Source organism: Elephas maximus, chromosome 7 (assembly GCF_024166365.1).
Source record: "Elephas maximus indicus isolate mEleMax1 chromosome 7, mEleMax1 primary haplotype, whole genome shotgun sequence".
NCBI classification, from domain to species: Eukaryota; Metazoa; Chordata; class Mammalia; order Proboscidea; family Elephantidae; genus Elephas; species Elephas maximus.
In genome coordinates this window covers 12,335,260-12,356,654 of record NC_064825.1, presented here as the reverse complement: position 1 = coordinate 12,356,654, position 21,395 = coordinate 12,335,260, and the positions used below count along the sequence as shown (strand labels likewise).

The 21,395-nt window shown below is 39.6% G+C and overlaps 1 protein-coding gene across 5 annotated transcripts in view; it reads right to left on the bottom strand.

The window, feature by feature from the left end:
- Window positions 1-389: 389 nt before the first annotated feature.
- ALKBH8 (alkB homolog 8, tRNA methyltransferase) overlaps window positions 390-21,395 on the bottom strand; it is a 60,667-nt gene continuing 39,661 nt past the window's right edge. For all 5 annotated transcript variants that reach the window (XM_049889624.1, XM_049889622.1, XM_049889621.1 and 2 more), the window contains exons 9-12: window positions 21,189-21,340; window positions 16,628-16,884; window positions 7,289-7,438; window positions 390-3,454 (exon numbers count right to left, since the gene is read on the bottom strand). In XM_049889624.1, coding sequence (XP_049745581.1) covers window positions 2,897-3,454; window positions 7,289-7,438; window positions 16,628-16,884; window positions 21,189-21,340 — 1,117 coding nt within the window. In that variant the 3' untranslated portion in view covers window positions 390-2,896. The remainder of the gene's footprint in view (window positions 3,455-7,288; window positions 7,439-16,627; window positions 16,885-21,188; window positions 21,341-21,395) is intronic.

Here is a 21,395-nt window from a genome sequence, read left to right as displayed (position 1 = left end):
CAAACTTATACAGAAATTGCATGACAAAAATAATCACTGTCTCATCTAATACTTATTATTAATTTCTATAGGTTTCTGAAAGCTTGGTACTTGAGGATAGGCGTCTCTTATACTTAGTAAAGAGATACATAAGTATAATTCTCTACGCAGTCGTCATTCACAGAAAGGAACTTTTCTTTAAATTAGTTTTAAGCATTAGTACTACAAAAGCAATGCATGCTAGGAGTGGAGTATTAAAACGATCAAAGCACCCTTTGCCTTCTACATCAGAATTTGACCTATGGTTAAGTTTCCAGCTCTGTTCCTTCTGGTAGTAAGTTAAATGAGTTACTAGAAAATACTGCATAAGTTAAAAAAAAAAAAAAAAAAACCCTGCTTGTATCTGGACTGGGACAAACTATGGATGAACTAGAAATATCTGATAATGACTCCATAGCTTTGGCCATGAGGGCCTAATTAGGTCTGACCAGCAGCATTCTAACTTTTGCTATTTAAATAAAAGAGGCAGAAGACAGCATTTGGGGTTATCTTTATTAACTAGATTAAGAATACCAATTAACTCTTGGTAACAAATTACTGTCAGAATTAGTAGTTATTTCAGCCATTTAAAAATAATTTTTTGCTCCCAGGTAAAAATCTCCCCCTCCCTTTTACCCTGTTTTATTTTTTCATGGCATTGATCGCTGTCTGGAATGATAGTATATACTGATTTATTTGCTTATTGTCTGTCATCCCATCTGAATGTTCCTCCATAAGGGCAAGAGCTTTCTTGGTCTTGTTCACTGCGCCATTCCCAGTACGTAATATAGTAACTGGTACGTAGTAGGAGATCAATATCTGTTGAATGAAGCTCCTACTAATTAATGGGTGTTATCTGCTTGCCAACAGGACTGGCTAAGGACCCCTCAGCATACAACATTCCGCCAGCTCTGACACGTGGGAGCTGGGGAAAAACGTGGCGCAAGCAGGCATGGCCACAACCAGCCCCTAAAATGTTACTGAGTACCTACTATGTGTCAAGTTCCATGCTAGTAAAGTATGGGAATAGAGTAGTTATCGTTTATAATTTTATGCCCCCACCCATGATAAACACAGAAAAGACTGAAGTTGTCAAGGATTTTCTTTTACTTGGATCCACAATCAATGCCCATGGAAGCAGCAGTTAAGAAATCAAACAACATGGTGCATTCGGAAAGCCTGCTGCAAAAGACCTCTTTAAATGTTGAAAAGCAAAGATACCACCTTGAAGACTAAAGTGTGCCTGACTCAAGCCATGGTGTTTTCAATCACCTCATACGTATATGAAAGCTGGACAATGAATAAGGAAGACCGAAAAATTGATACCTTTGAATTATAGTGTTGGTGAAGAATACTGACTACACCATGCACTGCCAAAAGAATGAACAAATCTGTCGTGGAAGAAGTACAGTCAGAATGCTCCTTAGAGGTAAGCACGGCAAAACTTTATCTCACGTACTCTGGACATGTTATCAGGTGGGACCAGTCCCTGGAAAAGGACATCATGCTCAGTAGAGGGTCAGTGAAAAAGAAGACTCTCAACAAGATGGACTGACACAGTGGCTATAACAATGAGCTCAAGCAGAACAACGATTGTAAGGATGGCGCAGGACCAGGCAGTGTTTCGTTCTGTTGTACATAGGGTTGCTACGAGTCGGAACCAACTGGGTGGCACGTAACAATATGATTTTATGAAACTAACAGTCGCAGGTAAAACTTTAGACAACTTTCTATTGATCAGGAATATTTTATTAAAATGTTTTATGTGTTAAGTGAAATAAGCTAGAAACAAAGGTCAAATATTGTATGATTCCTCCATTTTTATGAAATATCTAGATGAGGTAAACCATCAAGGAAAAAAAGAGGATTACTGGTTACCAGTACAGGCCATGGGGCTGAGGGAGAATGGGTAGTTTAAAAAAAAAAAAAAAAAAACTCACTAAATAACAATAATAGTGCTGACATGTGAACTGAGCCCCAAATGATGAGGGGCAGAAAGTACAGGGACCCTGAAGCAGGTCCAGGCCGGCACATTCGAAGGACTTATTAATCCTGGAGTCTACCATGCTGTTCCTAGCACAGGGCAGGGCCCAGGGATGATCTCCACGAGTGTCGGTTGAACTGAACAGAGTTGAAGGATCTGCCCCTACCCCTGAGGAGTCCATAACTTTAAAGAGGTTTCTACAGGGTGAGACCAAGACAGGAAGGGCTTCAATGCAAGGCAAATCGATCAATGCCATTGCAGAGGGACTGTTCTGGGCCTGATCCTGGGCTGGGAGCAGGTGAGACACAGAGATGTTGATGTAACTGTCCTTGACCCCAGGAGCTCCCTGGGCCACAGATTCACACCTGATTCAAGGAGTAAAGAAGATGGTGGCATTTGGGGTAAGGGAGTGGAAGGAGAGAACATTCCAGGGATCCAAAATAGTCTGAATAAAGGCTTATCAAAGACAAATCCTTGTGTCTATTTAAAAAAAAAAAAAAGCTGCATGATTTCTTCACCAAAATTCTATGTAATTCAGTTCACTTAGTAACATTTTATAACAAAAGTTTATTTTCAAAATGCTGTATTTTTATCCACAGATCCCAAACAATTCACAAACTACTCTGATCACTTTTCGAAACCATCTCTGTTCCTCTGAGGAAAACAGTGATCAAACCCTACAGGAGGAGCCTGCATTTATGGGTGGAATGAGGTCAGCAACAGTAGCAGACTGAATGTCTCCTAACTGATCTCTACTTCCAGATTTCTCAAAGCTCTTCTTTGGTACTTCCCCACAAGTTTTCTCTTTAACTAAAAAGATAGTTAGCTCAGTTTCCTATTAAAAACAAACAACTGAGCATTTCTTCCCCACACATGATATATTTATGCAGATGATCAGAGCTTTTGAAGAATCACACACCAGTTTCCCTGATCATAGTAGCTTTGCAGAATGCTGACATTACTCAAAGTCTGGCAGGTGGCTTCCAATTCTCCCTCACAGAATACATGGTAGTAACGATGAAACACAGGACTTGGGTCATGGGATCCTACTGTGCCAAACTGCTCAACAGGTTTGTCTTTAGCAGGGTTTCCCTTAAGGTGCCAGGGAACCAATAAGTCTTGAGAATGAAAAGAAGTCCTGTTAGTGTGAATAGGCAGTTTAGAATTAGTGACTTTACTTGAATTACAGCCGCCCTCCTGAAAGTCACTAATGGAGGGAACAGAACATGCTGAACCTTGATTGCCCACGTCAGGCGTTTGCTCCACCAGTGACTCCTGCACTGACGCATCACTGCTGATCTCCTCTTTCCTTCCTTGGCTATTTCTGTTTCCTCTAAGATACTTGGACTTCTGCTTGTTGTATTCTTGTTCCATTGCCCAGACATAAATAAGTGCCTTCCCACCGGGTCTCAGGAGTCGAACAAGTTCTCGGACAGCGACCACTCTACGCTCCTAATAAAAAAAAGACATTACCAGTTATCCACCAGGAGGGGATACAGAAAGGAAACAATATCACTGACTGTAGGGCTGTTTCAATTAGGATGAACAGCCCAGGAAAGCTAATAAAGTAATTCATATAAAAAAGAAAAAAGAGAGAAAGGCCATTTTGCTATGTGATTGAGAAAAAATATATTGAGGAAGTAAGGAAAAGGGAATTTTCATTTATGTTAATCTTCCCTGTAACTTTTCCTCTGAATGACTGGATACATGAAATAACTGGTGACCTCTTGAAATGCTAGGAGCAGTAATATGAAGCACTTTCAGGCCAACTGTTACATTTATAAAATGCCTGTTGTACAAAGAAATTATATAAACTGTATAAGGGAGACTTCTACTTCTGTCTTGGATGATGTAGCTTATGTTGGACTAACCCTTCCTCTGAAAACAACCATAAAAGGTGGATGAAATACATAAACAGCTGCTTAAGGGCACTGAAAAGCAACACTGCAGGCAAGACTTGAAGGGCTATAATCCCTGAGAGAAGAAATTAAACCAAAGTGAGCTCTACATTTACCCCAGGTTTTTTCTGAGATTATTTGCCAATTTGCAATGTGGGAGAATAGTGCACCAGCAGAAAGCTGCAGTCTCCTGGGTTGAGGAAACCAGGATCAGAGTTCAGGGAAGCCAGTGGAGCTGGGAATTGAGGGACAGATTCCTGGAGAAAGGGAAACTGCAGGGAAGGGATCCCAAAAATCTACATGCAAACTTCTCTCAAGGTATCTGCCAATTCCTAAACATGCACAGGGTGAAATTCTAAGACACTCAGCAGAGAAGCACCTGGGAAGTTAAAAAGCTAAACAAAGAATTTAGTATCAAAATGATGCTAGAGAGACAGAGGCTCTTTTATCTTAGCCCACCAAGGTGTAATGTCCATGGAATACATTCCAGGCTTTTACTTGAGACCAGAAAAGCCACAACCTAGAAGTGGGGAAAAAACTAAAATAGACCTAAATCAATCCAAACAAAGCCTAAAACTAACTCTTCACAGAATTAAAATGATCTGCAGGCACTTTATTTGCTTGCCCTAAGAAAACTTAACACTCTTAGGAGGAAAATAAAATCATTCAAACACTTTAATACACAATGTCCAGCATCCAATCGAAAATTATGAGGTATGCTAAAAACAATCAGTACCAAACGACTAAAAACCAGAGAAAAAAACAAACCCTCAAACACAGTCTTTTAACTATGGTTAATATGTTCAAAAAGCTAGAGGAAAAGACGAAGAATTTCAGTAAGACCTAAAATATATTAAAAAAAAAAAAAAGTCAAACTAATTCTAGAACTGAAAAAATACAATAGTTGGGTTTAATAGCAAATGAGACACATCTGAACAGAGAATTACTGAACCAAAATTAGTATACAGATTGAGGCATAGACATAAAAAAGGATGGAAAATACAGAAAACAGTGTCAATCTAGAATTAAACACCTAGTGAAAATATCTTTTAAAATGAAGGCAAAATAAAGACATTTCAGAGACAAAAAAAGCTAAGAGAGTTTGTTATGTACACTATACCTACGTTAAAGAAAACAGCAAAGAGAATTCTTTAAGCAAAAGAAACTAGTCCCTTACGAAACCTTGAAAACATGGGGAAGAAGGAAGAACATCAGAAATTGTAAATAATATAAGTGAATATTGACAGTTTAAAACAACAAAAATAATAATATACAATACTAATACCACAAAAAGGAGGAAGGGCTAAATGTAGTTAAACTGCTGTGATAGCTTTTGTTGTTTGGAATGGGGGAGAAGTACCAACTGAAGGTAGACTCCAATTAGGTCTAATGCCTAACTAGCAAGCTAACCAAAAAAAAACAAAAAAATCCAAACCCATTGCCTTCCAGACAATGCTGGTGGATTCGAACTGCCAACGTTTTGGTTAGCAGCCAAACGCCTAACAACTGTACCACCAGGGCTCCACCAAGCTAACAGAGGAGGAAAATATAATGAACTACATTAAGGATGCAAGCCTAGCAATCAAAGAAAAATGAGACGTGAAATGTTTATGCACACACATATGCACAGACATACATATATAAAGTTGATAAAAAGAAACCGATGTTTCCAGTACCACAGCTCTCCTAGCCTTGGGTGATACCTTCTTTAATTGTCAAAGTAACATACACTGTATTATACACCTGATTCATTCAAAACGATCATAAAAACCAAAGAGATAATCTCACATCGCGTATATATTTGCTCAAGGTCACAAAGGTAAAAGAAACATAAAATACTAGGAGTGATATTAAGGAAGAATCAAGGAGACTGGAAAGGACACTGTAGTGGTGAAGGGATGAAGTATAGGCCAGTAGAAGTCTTTCACTAGTACTTGAACTCCCTTATCTCATTGTTCCCAGACACTTGGACAACTAAAATTGCCTTTCCACCGTCAATCTTGCCTCACATCCTAAAAAGGATCCCTATAAGGTGCAAATCTGATCAAGGCACTCGTACATATAAGGCCTTTCAATGGCTCCCAAATTTCAAATCCATGGCATTCAACTAACAACATATGAATCCAAACCAACAAATAAATAAATGCTGCCTTTTCCACTAGACTATAAGCTCTATGAAAGCAGGGACTGAGTCTTTTTCAACTTACATTCACAGTGGTTTGCCTACTACCAGCCCATAATTGATTTTCGATGAATTATTTTTTAATATAAATAACAACAGATACAAGAGAAAGCTGGATATGAGAAATTTCTAAGAAGTTCATATAGGATTTTGTACAGGAAAGGACATTTAACATATCTGTAATAGCAAAATATGGACATATGTGTATGTGTTTGTGACTATGTATATACATACATACATACACATTTGTGGAAGTATGTATTACTATCTTTTATAAATTGAAGGCAGGCAGTCCACTACCAATGAGTTGTACACATCCCTATGTGGTTAAAGGGACCAGTGTGTGCCAACATTTCATCCAAATGAACGGGATTTTTTTTTTTTAATTTACTGGTAGAGTTGCTGCTTTCAAGCCTTTCTCTACTCTCAATAATGCTTCTAGGTATACTGATGGCCAGAAGCTTTTGCTATAAAAAGCTTCCCCAGCCCCATTTGCTCCAGCTCAGCAGATTCTCTTGGTTACTAGTAAAAATAAAGAGCTAGTGACTGAAGGGACAAATGACACAGAAGGTCTTCTCTTCTGTTTTGAATTCAGTTAAAGTCATAAGGTCCACTGAAAATGCCAGTGACCCTACCACAGGGTGATCCGTAAAGTTATTTCTTACATCAGGCAAGAAACTACTGACATCCAGGAAAAAAAAAAAAAAAATTCCAATAAGAGAAATATAAAATACTAACTTTACTTATTTTTAAATTGTGAACAAGGAACGAAGTTAGACTCGAATTACTGGGATGAGAGCAAGAACTCAGAAAGAAATATGGAAAACAGAAATAAAAAGACGCTCAAAGTCTGAGAAGACAGTAATCAAGTGGCCTACAGGTGATGATCGCCTAAAGTCTCTTCCAGCTAAAATTCTGTGACTCTGTAACTTTGAAGAAAGCCATTGAAAGGTAGAAGATACTTGGGGTAGAAAAAAGGCAGAAATATGTGGCAATAAAGGCAAATTAGAGTCCAATCAGGCCTCTGATTAAGGAAACAGGACTAACTCCCATGTAGCCCATCTCCATTCTGCATGCTTTTTTAACAAACTGGGCAAATTTTGTGACAGAAACAGAAAAGAATGGAAAGTAAAAGCTAAAACAGGGTCCATGACCATTCTTGCCACTTTGGTTACAAGTTCTTGAAGAGAGAAGGATACTACTTACTGCTGTTGCAAAATGGTGAATAACAGCAATGGAGATACAGGCATCACAAGACTCACTGCGGATTGGTACTGCCAACGCATCACAGACAAAGGCCTGATATTGCCTCTCCCTACAGATGGCCACGAGGTTTTGGCTACGGTCACAACCAATCTATAATAGAGAAAGAATTTCAAACATTTGGTTTAAACACTACGAGAAAATAAGAGCTATGGGTTTATTGCATACCTTAATTAGACAGATTTCATACTCATTGTGAAATGGGCTGAATTATCAGCTCTTACAGCCCAGTACGAAGCTGAAATATATATGAGTGGCAGTGTTTATTATCTCAACAAGTATCAAACAGAACTCAAATTAATGAATGGGAACAAATTTGACTATAATAAAAACAATAGTGATAGAAATGGGAGGTCCTAATTTGCATCTAACTGATCACTGTTCAGAATCTGGATCTTTCTGTAATACCACACATTAAAAAAACGGAAATTATCCCATAAACATTGACACTTAGTCCTTCAGAAGAAGCTACATATATGATGACGTAAGGAATTGCTCATTATTATAAATACTATATTGTGATGGCACATAGTAGCAGGAGGATGATGGATTTTTTTTCTGCTTCTTAAACCCTGGTGGGGTAGTGGTGAAGTGCTATGGCTGCTAACCAAGAGGTCGGCAGTTCAAATCTGCCAGGCGCTCCTTGGAAACTCTATGGGGCAATTCTACTCTGTCCTATAGGGTCGCTATAAGTTGGAATCGACTCGACGGCACTGGGTTTTTATACTTGTTAACATGTATAAATTTTACACTCACACAAAAAAAATCTCAAAATGAGTAAAATAATTTATTTCATTATTTTAAAGCTACTGAGTCTTGTTCTGCTAAATGCCTGATATGTATCAAGAATAAAGTACTGAATTCAAAATTTATAAAATACTATTTAATTAAATCTTTTGGTACCACCAAGCCACCCTATGCGAATGAGGGCACTGAAGGCAGCTAGCAGCATGCTGTCGTCTCCCTTAGCAGGTGAGGCCTAATGTGCCTTATGCCCGTCTGGTTCTGTGGAAGGAGTCTAGGGCTAGGACTTCCCCTCCGCTCTCTAGTTTTGTTTTTGTATTCATGTAGTTCTAAGAATTTTCTTTCTCTCCATCTACACACACACACACACACACACACACACAGAGCAATGAACACATGTAAAGTGGGGAAAGAATGGGACGGGCTGAAGAAACGTTAGATCACCAATTAATAATTATCCCTAGATATTTCTTCTTACTCTAATCTCTATAATAGGGAAAATAAATATATAAGCAGATTTAGCCAAACAGAAATGGTCACTGCAAGCTTATATTTACTTATTTAATTTTTTGATCTAAATAAGTACTGATCTTTAGAGTTCCCTCATCCCTTCTGAGAATAAAGGACCTAAATCTTCATGTCAATACACCACATTGAGTTAAATCACATTGCCGTACTAATCATACTTAATATGAGTTTGTTCAATTTCCAATCAGAATTAAACAGCTCCTATATTCTATCCCAGATCTATATTAATTTCTAGGATAGAATAAAAAGTACCAAGCTAGAGGTAAAGTACAGCAATCTTCCCTGATCCATATTCAAGATGGAAAAGTACTAAAGGGCCTATTAATAACAACAGTGGAGTGGCAAGATTCTCAATTAATAGCTCCCTCTGCTAATCAGGAAACCCTAGTGGCGCAGTAGTTAAGAGCTACGGCTGCTAACCAAAAGGTCAGCAGTTTGTCCCCCAGGCGCTCCTTGGAAACAGTTCTACCCTGTCCTAAGGGTCGCCATGAGTCGGAATTGACTAGACGGCAACAGGTTTGGTTTGTTTTTTGGTTTTACCCATGTAAGATAAAAGCCTGGCTTATTAATTTTACTTATTTTCATCCATATTCTATGCCACTCAGCCAACAGACACAATACCCAAAGGAAAATACTACTCAAATAATAAGCTTATTATATTTTGGTGCTAGCTAGCTTTCGTTACAATCAAATTCCATTCATGGAATCAGAGGTTTCAAGTATGCCCAGCTCTGACAAACAGCTGTACCTTGCTAAGAGTCCACAGGAAGAAATCCAACTTGCCTAGGCAACAAATTCTCCAGAGATAGAGCCCAGTATTTTCTGAAGAAGAAAGTTATTATCTGAGAATCAGAGACAGAATAAGAACAGGAGCCAAGCAAAGCAAGAGAAAATCGCCCTCTCCTTCCCGCCAGGCATTCGTGGTTGTTAGTCCACAGCGCTCCTTTCCAACGGGAAAGCAGGGAGAGCTTCAGTACTAACGCGTCAGGTCAGCTGCAGACTGCCCACTGACCTCGACTCACGCCTACCTCAGTACCTGCACTTATTTTGCCTGAGTCTTCCATACACTACAGTCAGATCATCACTATTTTTTTCACTTCTCTTATTTTTACACCAAGAATAGTACCAAACATTTGAAAGGGGCCCTGGTGGTGCATGGGTAAGCACTTGGTTCGAATTCGCCCACAGGTCTGCAGGAGAAAGACCTGGCGATCTGCTTCTATGAAATTACAGCCTAGAAAACCCTACAGGGCAGTTATACTTTGCCACATGAGGTCACTATGAGTCAAAATCGACTCAGTGGCACATTAGTTCATAACAGGAGCAACAACAACAAAATGTTGTATAATGTTAACAACAGGATAGAGAATGGCTTATTTTAGATATCCCCATCTATTCAAGGAATTATGTAAAGTTACATGTTTCTGTGCGTTGGAAGGAGAACAATGACATAAAAAGGCATATTGGGCTTAAACTGTATACCTTTGATCCTATATAATTTTTTAGACTATTCAATAAAGCATTAAATACGCAATTCTGGAATTATAGGTAAAGTTAAAAAAAATTCAAACTAGCAATCAAAGTTGCAAACTAAAATAAAGCTCCATTTTTCTCCTATTAAACTACTAAATATTTCAAAACCTAAATATACCAGTGTGATAGAAGTGTGATACAACTTATTCTCATATAGTGCTGGTGACAGTACAATTTGGCAAACCATTTTTTAAAATTTGTATTGTGCTTTAAGTGAAAGTTTACAAATCAAGTCAGCCTCTCATACAAAAATTTATACACACTTTGCTATATACTCCTAGTTGCCCTCCCCCTAGTGAGACAGCATAATCCCTCTCTCCACCCTGTACTTCTGTGTCCATTCAGCCAGCTCTGTTCCCCTCTGCCTTTTCATGTCCCCTCCAGACAAGAGCTGCCCACATAGTCTCATGTGTCCACTTGAGCCAAGAAGCTCACTCCTCACCAGTATCAGTCCAATTCCTGTCTGAAGAGTTGGCTTTGGGAATGGTTCCTGTCTTGGGCTAACAGAAAGTCTGGGGACCATGACCTCCGGGGTCCTTCTAGTCTCAGTTAGATCTTTAAGTGTGGTCTTTTTACGAGAATTTGAGGTCTACATCCCACTGCTCTCCTGCTCCTTCAGAGATTCTCTGTTGTGCTGCCTGTCAGGGTAGTCATTGGTTGTGGCCAGGCACCATCTAGTTCTTCTGGTCTCAGGATGATGTAGTCTCTGGATTATGTGGCCCTTTCTGTCTCTTGGACTCATGATTACCTTGTGTCATTGGTGTTCTTCATTCTCCTTTGCTCCATGTGGGTTGAGACCAATTGATGCATCTTAGATGGCCGCTTGCTTGTGTTTAAGACCCCAGACGCCACTCTCCAAAGTGGGCTGCAGAATGTTTTCTTAATAGATTTTATTACATCAATTGACCTAGATGTCCCTTGAAACCATGGTCCCCGAATCCCCGCCCCTGCTACTCCGGCCTTCACAAAGTGTTTGGTTTATTTAGGAAACTTCTTTGCTTTTGGTTTAGTCCAGTTGTGCTGACCTCTCCTGTATTGTGTGTTGTCCTACCCTTCACCTAAAATAGTTCTTACCTACTATCTAATTAGTGAATACCCCTCTCCCTTCCACCCTCCCCACTCTCGTAACCATCAAAGAATATTTTCTTCTCTGTTTAAACTATTTCTTGAGTTCTTATAATAGTGGTCTCATACAATATCTGCCCTTTTACAACTGACTAATTTCACTCAGCATAATGCCCTCCAGATTCCTCCATGTTATGAAATGTTTCACGGATCCATCATTTTTCTTTATCGATGCATAATATTCCATTGTGTGAATATACCGTAATTTATTTATCCATTCATCCGTTGATGGGTAACATGGTTGCTTCCATCTTTCTGCTATTGTAAACAGTGCTGCAATGAACATGGGTGTGCATATATCTGGCAAACCATTTTTTTAAGGAAGATAAAAATGTTCACAATGTTTTACCCAATAATTATATGCTTCTAAAATTTCTCATAACACAAAACATGGAAATAAACTAAACAGGTTAATAATAACTAATTACTGATTACCTACTATGTATTAGTTTCTTTGTACTAGTACACTTAATCTTCATAACACACCCTTGTTAGGTATTATTATCTCCATACTGCAGATGAGAAAAGTGTCTCGAAAAAGAAAAGTAATTTGCCCTAAGTTGAACAGTAGCTTAGTGATGGAGCAGGAATTCAAATCTGGGTCTTTCTCGCTACAACTCTCCATGTTCTTCCTTTTTCTCACATTGTCTCTCAATATACATGTTCATTACACTGTTATTTATAATAGCTCCAAACTGAAAACAACCAAAATGTCCACAACATCTACTTAATGAAACAGTAAAAAGTCCAGGAATTTTATAAGACCACATATCAAAATGTAAATATTAAGTAATAAAGGTGAGTTATCAAATTGCAGACTATTATATAAAACATTCATAGGAAAAACATTGGGAGAATATTCATCACAATAAACTGGTTGATTAGGGTGACAGAATTATGAGTGAGTACCTTTCCTTTCACCCATATTGTAAATTGTGGTTATACTATTTTTATTTCTAAAAAATATAATTTTAAAAAATATGAAGAAAATATGCACTTGTAGGAACACCAGACTGGCAACACATAGTTTAAAGTGCAGAGAAATGGGCAAAGGCGGTAAGTATAGTGATAAGAACACACCAAATTCTAGATCTGACCTCTGGCTTCACCAATAACTAGCTATACAACCCAGGAAATCTACTTAGTATCTCTAAGCCTCTGTTTCCTCTTTTTAAAAAATAATAGGACTATCTGCTTCTAAGGGTTAATGTAAGAATTAAATGAAATGATGCATATTAAATATTTTACTAACCACAGAAGTACAATGCAAATGTTAGTTATTATTACTGTATGGAAGAATGGGTAAACAAAAACTCTTGTCCTAAATTCTAGATATGAAGAACAATCTGCGTGTGATGGTTAATACTGTCAACTTGACTAGGCTATAATTCTCAGTGGTTTGGCAAACACTATGCATCACCTTCCATTTTGTAATCTGATGTGAGTAGCCCATCAGTTGGAAGAGGAGTTTCCTTGGGGTGTAGCCTGTATTCATGACATAAACGAATGTTCTGGCAAAGCTCGCTCTCTCAGTCCTGCATTTGTCTCATAAGCCTCTGATCTCTGCTTCTTGGAATGTGGGAAGTCTTCAGCCTGCTGCCTGACCTGCAGATTTTGGATTCTCCAGCTCCTGCAACCCCGTGAGCCAGCAGCCTGCTATCTGATCTGCAGATTTGGGGTTCCTTAGTCCCTGCAACCATGTGAGTCAGAAGAAGCCTGCAGCCTGTAGTCTGACACCCCACACACAGATTTAGGACTTGCCAGCCTCCACAATTACATGAGCCATTTCCTTGAAATGACTCTCTGTATATAAACTTATATATGCTATTTATATATACGTCAATCTCTCCCTATATATTTATATATATATGCTTCACTGATTTTGCTCCTCTAGAGAACTCAGCCTAAGACACTATGTACCTTAAAGGTATCTTACATGAGTTAAGGCTCACCCATTCTGAGGCTGTCACATCCTTCAAGGCTGTAGAACACAGCACTGTATATACTCCTGGTTTTCAAGAAAGAAATGAAAGGTAAATTCACAGGTATACTTCTCATCATTCAACGAACCACTTATAAGCTTCTACTATGTGCCAAGTAAGTGGAGAACAAAACAGACATGATTCCTGCCATCTCTGAGCCTATAGTCTGGTGTTCTGTCACCAAAGCTAGTCTTCAAGATGTCTCTTGGCAAGTGCCGTAGAGCATGAACTCTGAAGTTGGAGACATAAGTTCTAATGCTTTCCCTAACACTATGAGAACTTGGGTATGTCACAACCTATCTGAGCCTCAGTTTTCTCATTTGTAAAATGAAGATAGAAATACTAATCTCATAGACTATGTATGTGAGAAAACACAACACCGTACTTGGCATAAAGAAGATGCTTGAAAATGTTAGTTTTCTTTCCTCCGCTGGAGTAATCAATATAGTTTAAAAAAAAAATCAAGGTACAAAGAGGTCTTTATGAACAAATCCTTCAATTCTTATCATTATAAATAAACTTCTGGTAGTATCAAGTATTATATTTACAACACCAACTATTTGCAGCAACAAAGAAAATCCATACCATGCATTAAGTAATTATCAAGGAAAAAAACTTGAACAGAATGTGTTCCGAGACCAAAGCACAGCGCAATCACTTACCGAATGAGCCCGGCCAAGATCAGGATACGTACGTCTTACCTGTTATTGGTAATGTTTATATTACATAAGTCTCTTCAAGGTATAAAATCTTGCTTATAAAATTTAACTCTGAAAAGAAGGCAAGCAACTAGTGCTGATGATACAAATGAAGAGTCAAAACTGTTCTTTGCCAGAAAATAGAAATTTTGAATTAATGAGAACAGCAAGGCCAGTGGCTCAGCTCTATGATAAAAAGTTTTGCCACATATACTTCTTACAGAAATGAAAAACAGTTCATAAAGCTATTTCCATGAGAGCTCAAGCTAGTATAAAAAATGGATTTTGTTAAGGAAATTTGGATGTAACAGTGATACTAATAATTTTTTAGATTTTCAGGCTATCCCCATTTGACATAAAAAGAATAACTCAGGGCAAGTCTCATGAATGTCAAGAAATGCACATACTTTTATGCTCAAAGATGATTGCTCAAAACAGACTCAAATAACATAGCTCCATTCAGGATGGAGCCTCAGCAGCTTAAAAAAACAGGCTTCCCTTTTCTCATAGATAATTCCAATTCTGTTATAATGACAGCCTTAACTCCAACCAGGCTAGTTTTCATTCATTCATGAGCCATAGAGCCTTCCCTGGAGGTTAGACAATGAAGTAGGCTCTGGAGAACAGCAGAGAGAAAGGAATGCATGCAGACTTCCCACTGATAAAATGAACAAGGATAATGGAGAGGCAAACGTACATGTGATTTTCCAGTCCTTCCAAAAATCTGAATCAGCTTCAGGTTTCTGGTTCAGTTTTCTGTTTATCAAGAAATCATTCTCTCAATTGTAACAGGATAATGGTATCATTATGACTAAGTTAGTAAGGTTCACTTTACCCTAGTGTCACTGTCACAAATGATACTTAATTAGCATTTTTGGACAGTACTTAGAGATTAAAGTACCAGAAAATATTACTTTTTTCTGTGTTTAAAGTTGTGTTTTTAAGTGGCACATCAAAAATCTACTTCCTCTCCAACATGAACAAACAATTCACTAGACCTTATTCTTTATAAACAAAAATGTAGTTGTAAACATGATGGCACTATATGAATATCAATGTCTTATTTTGATGAAAAGCTATTCTTTCACCTGCCTCCTAATGCATAAACTCTACCTTTCCTCAAATGCAGTAATAACTTCCTTCAAATAGGTGTACAGTATCTAGGATGGGGTAAAAATAAAGATTATAAGCAATCTGACAAACTACAATAACCCATGAATGTAGACTGCTCTTCATTCTCTTTATCTACTGCTTTACTCAAGTCCTTCCTCCCCTAATCGTGAGAAAAGGAAGCTCCAGTCCTCACATTAAAAAAAAAAAAAAACCATTGCCAAGTCGACTTCAATTCATAGCAACCCTATAGGACAGAGTAGAACTGCCCTATAGTTTCCAAGGGGGGCCTGGTGGATTCGAAATGCCAACCTTTTGGTTAGCAGCCATAGCTCTTAACCACTACGCCATCAGGGTTTTCGGTCCTCACATAGCAGTGTTGATGTGAGTATTTACAACAGTGCAGTAGAGTAGGAAGGACTTCCAACCTCAGGCACAGCAGGGAAAAAGTGGTCCACTGAAAAAAAATCATAGCACTAAAACAGAAACTTCGAAGTCAGAAATGGGTTCAGCCCTGGGTCTAGCACTGTGACCTTGGTCAAGTTAATTAATCATTTATCTGAGCCTTAGTTTACTCAGTAGTAAGATATGAATAAGTAATAACCTTTTTCTCCCCCCTAAGAATACTGCATTTGGAGCCAGAAGACATAGATTCAGGTTCCAGTTACATCACCTAATTATATGGCTTTGTTTATAAAAAGCGGATAAAAACATCCTCTTCATTTTTCTCACACTTAGGAGTAACTAAGCAAAGTTTCTACAAAATCCTTTCTGCTCTCTAGAGAGTTTCATAAATGTAAAACAGTCTTACTGAGAAAATAATCTCACCTGGAAACAAAATCTACAAAGGTGGGAAAACCCCCACAAAATATGGCATGTCCATAAATTTCTGGGGTGGGGGGAGGGAAAAGAATGGGAGTGCTCATTAATTTTCAATCTGTTATAAATCTTCTGTAATGTCATTTCATAAACAGACTGTCATTGAGCATAAAGAAATTAAAGGGAGTCTCATGCTTTCAGAGGTACAGGCTTCACGTTCTGGGGCAGTACTTAACAATTACCAGAAATTAGCAGGGAGATTAAGTACATGGAAGTGAAACAACTAGAACAGAAATAACGCAAATGTTGACACAATGTAACCAATGTCACCAATCACTGTGACCAGAAACTGCAGAATGGGAGTACGTTTTGCTGTGTATATTTTCATCAAAAATAAAATTTAAAAATTAATTAATTTAAAAAAACTACCTGGAATTAAAGAATTCTGATTATCATAAAATAAATCTTATAAATATAGGAGATAATTTTTCTTCAATTAAATATCTGTAAACTATACTAATTTTTTATAAGATCAAGAAAAATTATTAATAGTTCTCTAATTTAAGATGAAAACGAAGATGTCACAATAGTATTCATTATAATTTTCAATTCTGAAGAAACATTTGAACTGGAAAGTTTATTTTTTATTTACATGACCTGACAAATAGCATTGTATCATCAGGAAGACAGATACTGATAACCACTGAAAATAAGGAAAAAAGTCATAAACAAAAATTACTTACCATATGTAATTCTTTATTAATGCCAAGATATTTTCCATTTCCACATCCAATATCAGCCACTACTGAACCACTCGGCAAAGCTTTTAAAAACTCCACGATACGCGGCCAAGGAGTGTGTCTCGTGCTGCTGAAATGCCCAGCAATCTCTTCATAAACTCGATGGACATACTCCTGCTCCAGCTGTGTGGCTTCTCTATCGCTCTCTGGAACTGAGGGGGGAGCCTCTTTTCTCTGGCTGTCACAGACTAAGGGGTAATCTAAATGAAAAAATAAGGCAATATAAATCTTTCTTTTTTATCCAAATGATACATAATGAATCCAGTTTTCTCAAAAGAAATTTTGGTGCTTAAGAGAGGTAGGCTCTGAATTATCAGCTGCAATTCTGCATCTGCCTTGTAATGAGGATGTCTATTTCATTTTGGGATTAAAACGCCGAAACCAGACCAGCTGCCACGGATTCCAGCTCGTGGTGAACCCAGCGTGTGTCAAGGTAGAACTGTGCGGATTAAAACGCCGAAACCAGACCAGCTGCCACGGACTCCAGCTCGTGGTGAACCCAGTGTGCGTCAAGGCAGAACTCGGACTCCAGCTCGTGGTGAACCCAGCGTGTGTCAAGGCAGAACTCGGACTCCAGCTCCTGGTGAACCCAGCGTGTGTCAAGGCAGAACTCGGACTCCAGCTCGTGGTGAACCCAGCGTGTGTCAAGGTAGAACTGTGCGGATTAAAACGCCGAAACCAGACCAGCTGCCACGGGTTCCAGCTCGTGGTGAACCCAGCGTGTGTCAAGGTAGAACTGTGCGGATTAAAACGCCGAAACCAGACCAGCTGCCACGGACTCCAGCTCGTGGTGAACCCAGCGTGTGTCAAGGCAGAACTCGGACTCCAGCTCGTGGTGAACCCAGCGTGCGTCAAGGCAGAACTCGGACTCCAGCTCGTGGTGAACCCAGCGTGCGTCAAGGCAGAACTCGGACTCCAGCTCGTGGTGAACCCAGCGTGCGTCAAGGCAGAACTCGGACTCCAGCTCGTGGTGAACCCAGCGTGCGTCAAGGCAGAACTCGGACTCCAGCTCGTGGTGAACCCAGCGTGCGTCAAGGCAGAACTCGGACTCCAGCTCGTGGTGAACCCAGCGTGCGTCAAGGCAGAACTCGGACTCCAGCTCGTGGTGAACCCAGCGTGCGTCAAGGCAGAACTCGGACTCCAGCTCGTGGTGAACCCAGCGTGCGTCAAGGTAGAACTCGGACTCCAGCTCCTGGTGAACCCAGCGTGCGTCAAGGCAGAACTCGGACTCCAGCTCGTGGTGAACCCAGCGTGCGTCAAGGCAGAACTCGGACTCCAGCTCGTGGTGAACCCAGCGTGCGTCAAGGCAGAACTCGGACTCCAGCTCGTGGTGAACCCAGCGTGCGTCAAGGCAGAACTCGGACTCCAGCTCGTGGTGAACCCAGCGTGCGTCAAGGCAGAACTCGGACTCCAGCTCGTGGTGAACCCAGCGTGCGTCAAGGCAGAACTCGGACTCCAGCTCGTGGTGAACCCAGCGTGCGTCAAGGCAGAACTCGGACTCCAGCTCGTGGTGAACCCAGCGTGCGTCAAGGCAGAACTCGGACTCCAGCTCGTGGTGAACCCAGCGTGCGTCAAGGCAGAACTCGGACTCCAGCTCATGGTGAACCCAGCGTGTGTCAAGGCAGAACTCGGACTCCAGCTCCTGGTGAACCCAGCGTGTGTCAAGGTAGAACTGTGCGGATTAAAACACCGAAACCAGACCAGCTGCCACGGACTCCAGCTCGTGGTGAACCCAGCATGTGTCAAGGCAGAACTCGGACTCCAGCTCCTGGTGAACCCAGCGTGTGTCAAGGCAGAACTCGGACTCCAGCTCCTGGTGAACCCAGCGTGTGTCAAGGCAGAACTCGGACTCCAGCTCCTGGTGAACCCAGCGTGTGTCAAGGCAGAACTCGGACTCCAGCTCATGGTGGACCCAGCGTGTGTCAAGGTAGAACTGTGCGGATTAAAACGCCGAAACCAGACGAGCTGCCACGGACTCCAGCTCGTGGTGAACCCAGCGTGTGTCAAGGCAGAACTGTGCCCCGCGGGTTCAGTGCTCATCTTTTGGAAGCAGACTGCCAGGACTTTCTCCTGAGGCACCTCTGAGTGGATCTGAACCACTACACTTCAGGTTAACAGCCAAGCTCTTGATTGTCTGTACCACCCAGGGACACCCAAATATAACTGGAAGATGACAAACCTTAGGAAAACCTAGAATGGGATGTGCGTGTCTAGCCACTAATAATATGTGAAATGCTAAACATTCTAATTTGGTATTTAAGAGCAGCTCCAGAGACATCTAGGTCAACTGGCATAACAAAGTGTATTAAGAAAATGTTCTGCACCCCACTTTGGTGAATGGTGTCTGGGGTCTTAAAAGCTAGCAAGTGGCCATCTAAGATGCATTGACTGGTCCCAACCCACCTGGAACAAAGGAGAATGCAGAACACTGAGGACACAAGGAAAATATTAGCCCAACAGACAAAAAGGGCCATATAAACCAGAGACTCCATCAGCCTGAGAACTAGATGGTGCCCGGCTACCACCAATGACTGACCTGTCAGGGAACACAAGAGACAGTCCTGACGGAGCAGGAGAAAAGTGGGGTACAGAACTCAAATTCTAGTAAAAAGGCCAGACTTAATGGTCTGACTACGACTGCGGGAACCCCAGAAGACACAGCCCCTGGACTTTCTGTTAACAGAGAACTAAAACCATTCCTGAAGCCAATTCTTCAGACAAAGATTAGGATGGACTATAAGACATAAAATGATACTCATGAAGAGTGTGCTTCTTAGTTCAGGTAGATACATGAGACTAAATGGGCAGCTCCTGTCCGGAGGCGAGAAGAGAAGGCAGAAAAGGACAGGAGCTGGTTGAACGGACACAGGAAATCTGGGGTGGAAAGAAGTGTGCTGTCACATTATAGGGAGAGGAACTAGGGTCACAGAGCAATGTGTGTGTCAGTTTTTACATGAGAAACTAACTTGAGCTGTAAACTTTCGCTTAAAGCACAACGAAAAAAAAAAAAAGAGTAGCCCCAGAAAGCTTGAGAGCTCTAAAACATACATGTAGATACAGATGGCTTACATTATGTCCATTAAATTAGAATTACAATTACACTACAATGTATATTACAATTACCCTAAATTGATCTCTGTAAAATTTTATTTTCTTGGAAATCATGAACATCTAAGTTCCCTAGGTGGCGAGCGGTCTGCGATCGGCGGCTAACCTAAACATTGCCGGTTCAAACCCACCCAGCAGCTCTGCACAAGAAAGGCCTGATGAACTGCTTCTATAAAGATTACAGCCAATAAAACCCTATGGAGCAGTTCTATTTTCTATACATGAGGTCTTCATGAGTCAGAATCGACTCTATATTAACAGGTTTGGGTTGTTTTTTTAATTGTCTAAAAGGAGGAGCAACCCTTGTCATTTAAAGATCCACAAGTTTTGACCAAAAGTATCCAAACAATGACCTTGAACTTAAAAAAAAATCTGTAAACTGAATGCCCAACGGGAGCTTCTTATGGTACCATTTACATTTAACAAATGCCCATAGAAAAGAAAATCTGCATAAGAAATCTGCAAAGACTTTCAGTCCCTAGGACCCAAGTTTATTTTTCTGTGCCTTTTAAAGCTCCTGACAGTGTTAGATAGTCACCAAATACTAAATAATAAACACTGCTTAACTGATTTCAAAAAATGTTTTAAGTCCTCAATGACACTTTTAGCAAAAGAAACAAAAACCTGTTTTAAACTCAGCTGTCAATCCAGATAACAAATATAAAGATTTCAAGTTTTCTAACAGGATAACATCTTGTAGGTATAATAAGGGTTTTTAATTTAAAATATTTTTATGATCATGACTGAATCAAAAGGCTTATTGCTAGATACTGCCCATAATTGAAAACCCAGGATATAAAAAGGGCTTTACTATCACTCTCATTATAAAATATTATTTATAAAATGAAAGAAGTTTTGGTTAATTGAGTCCAAGTAATCCAGGGCACAATGTACTTGTACAGACAATTCAGAACAGCATCCTCCTGACAAGGTTTGGGCACTTGTTTTATTCCCTTCCAGGTTTCCAAACTGACCAGAACATAAATCATTGTTGATTCTCCGAGAGTTATTAACAACTGTCATCTCAGACTTCTCTGTTGGGTTAATAAGAAGTAATTCTGACAAGCTATTTCCAACAAAGTCTATTTTTTGCCCACGTGATACTTCACTGTCCTACAACTGTAGCACTCTTAACTGTGATTTCAATAAATAAAGTATTAAAATAATAAAATATAATCAAATACTAAGTTTGAGGAAAATAAATAAGATGCAGCCCCTGTATTCAAGAAATATTAGCTCTAATGGAGATGGTTAAGTATATAAATACAAGGCAGAATACGGGCAATGCCATTACAGAAGTTAAAAGAAAGTTCTTCTTGGTTTCAACGGTACTTAAAGGATTTTCAAACTGGATTTACTTACTCCATTTTACAGTAGAAACAACTTATATACTTACTACAATTACAAGGTGTTTGTCTCACTTTTCTAAATGTGAATGACGTTCGTATTCCCCTCTTGCTTAAAGTTAGGTCTCCAACATCATTGATGATAATTCCACTTTTGTGACTCTCAGATGCTTGAACAGTATCAAATTTTCTAGGTGTGATCCTAAAGCCAATAGCCAAAATAATTTATTTAATACTGTATACATAAAAGTATTTCA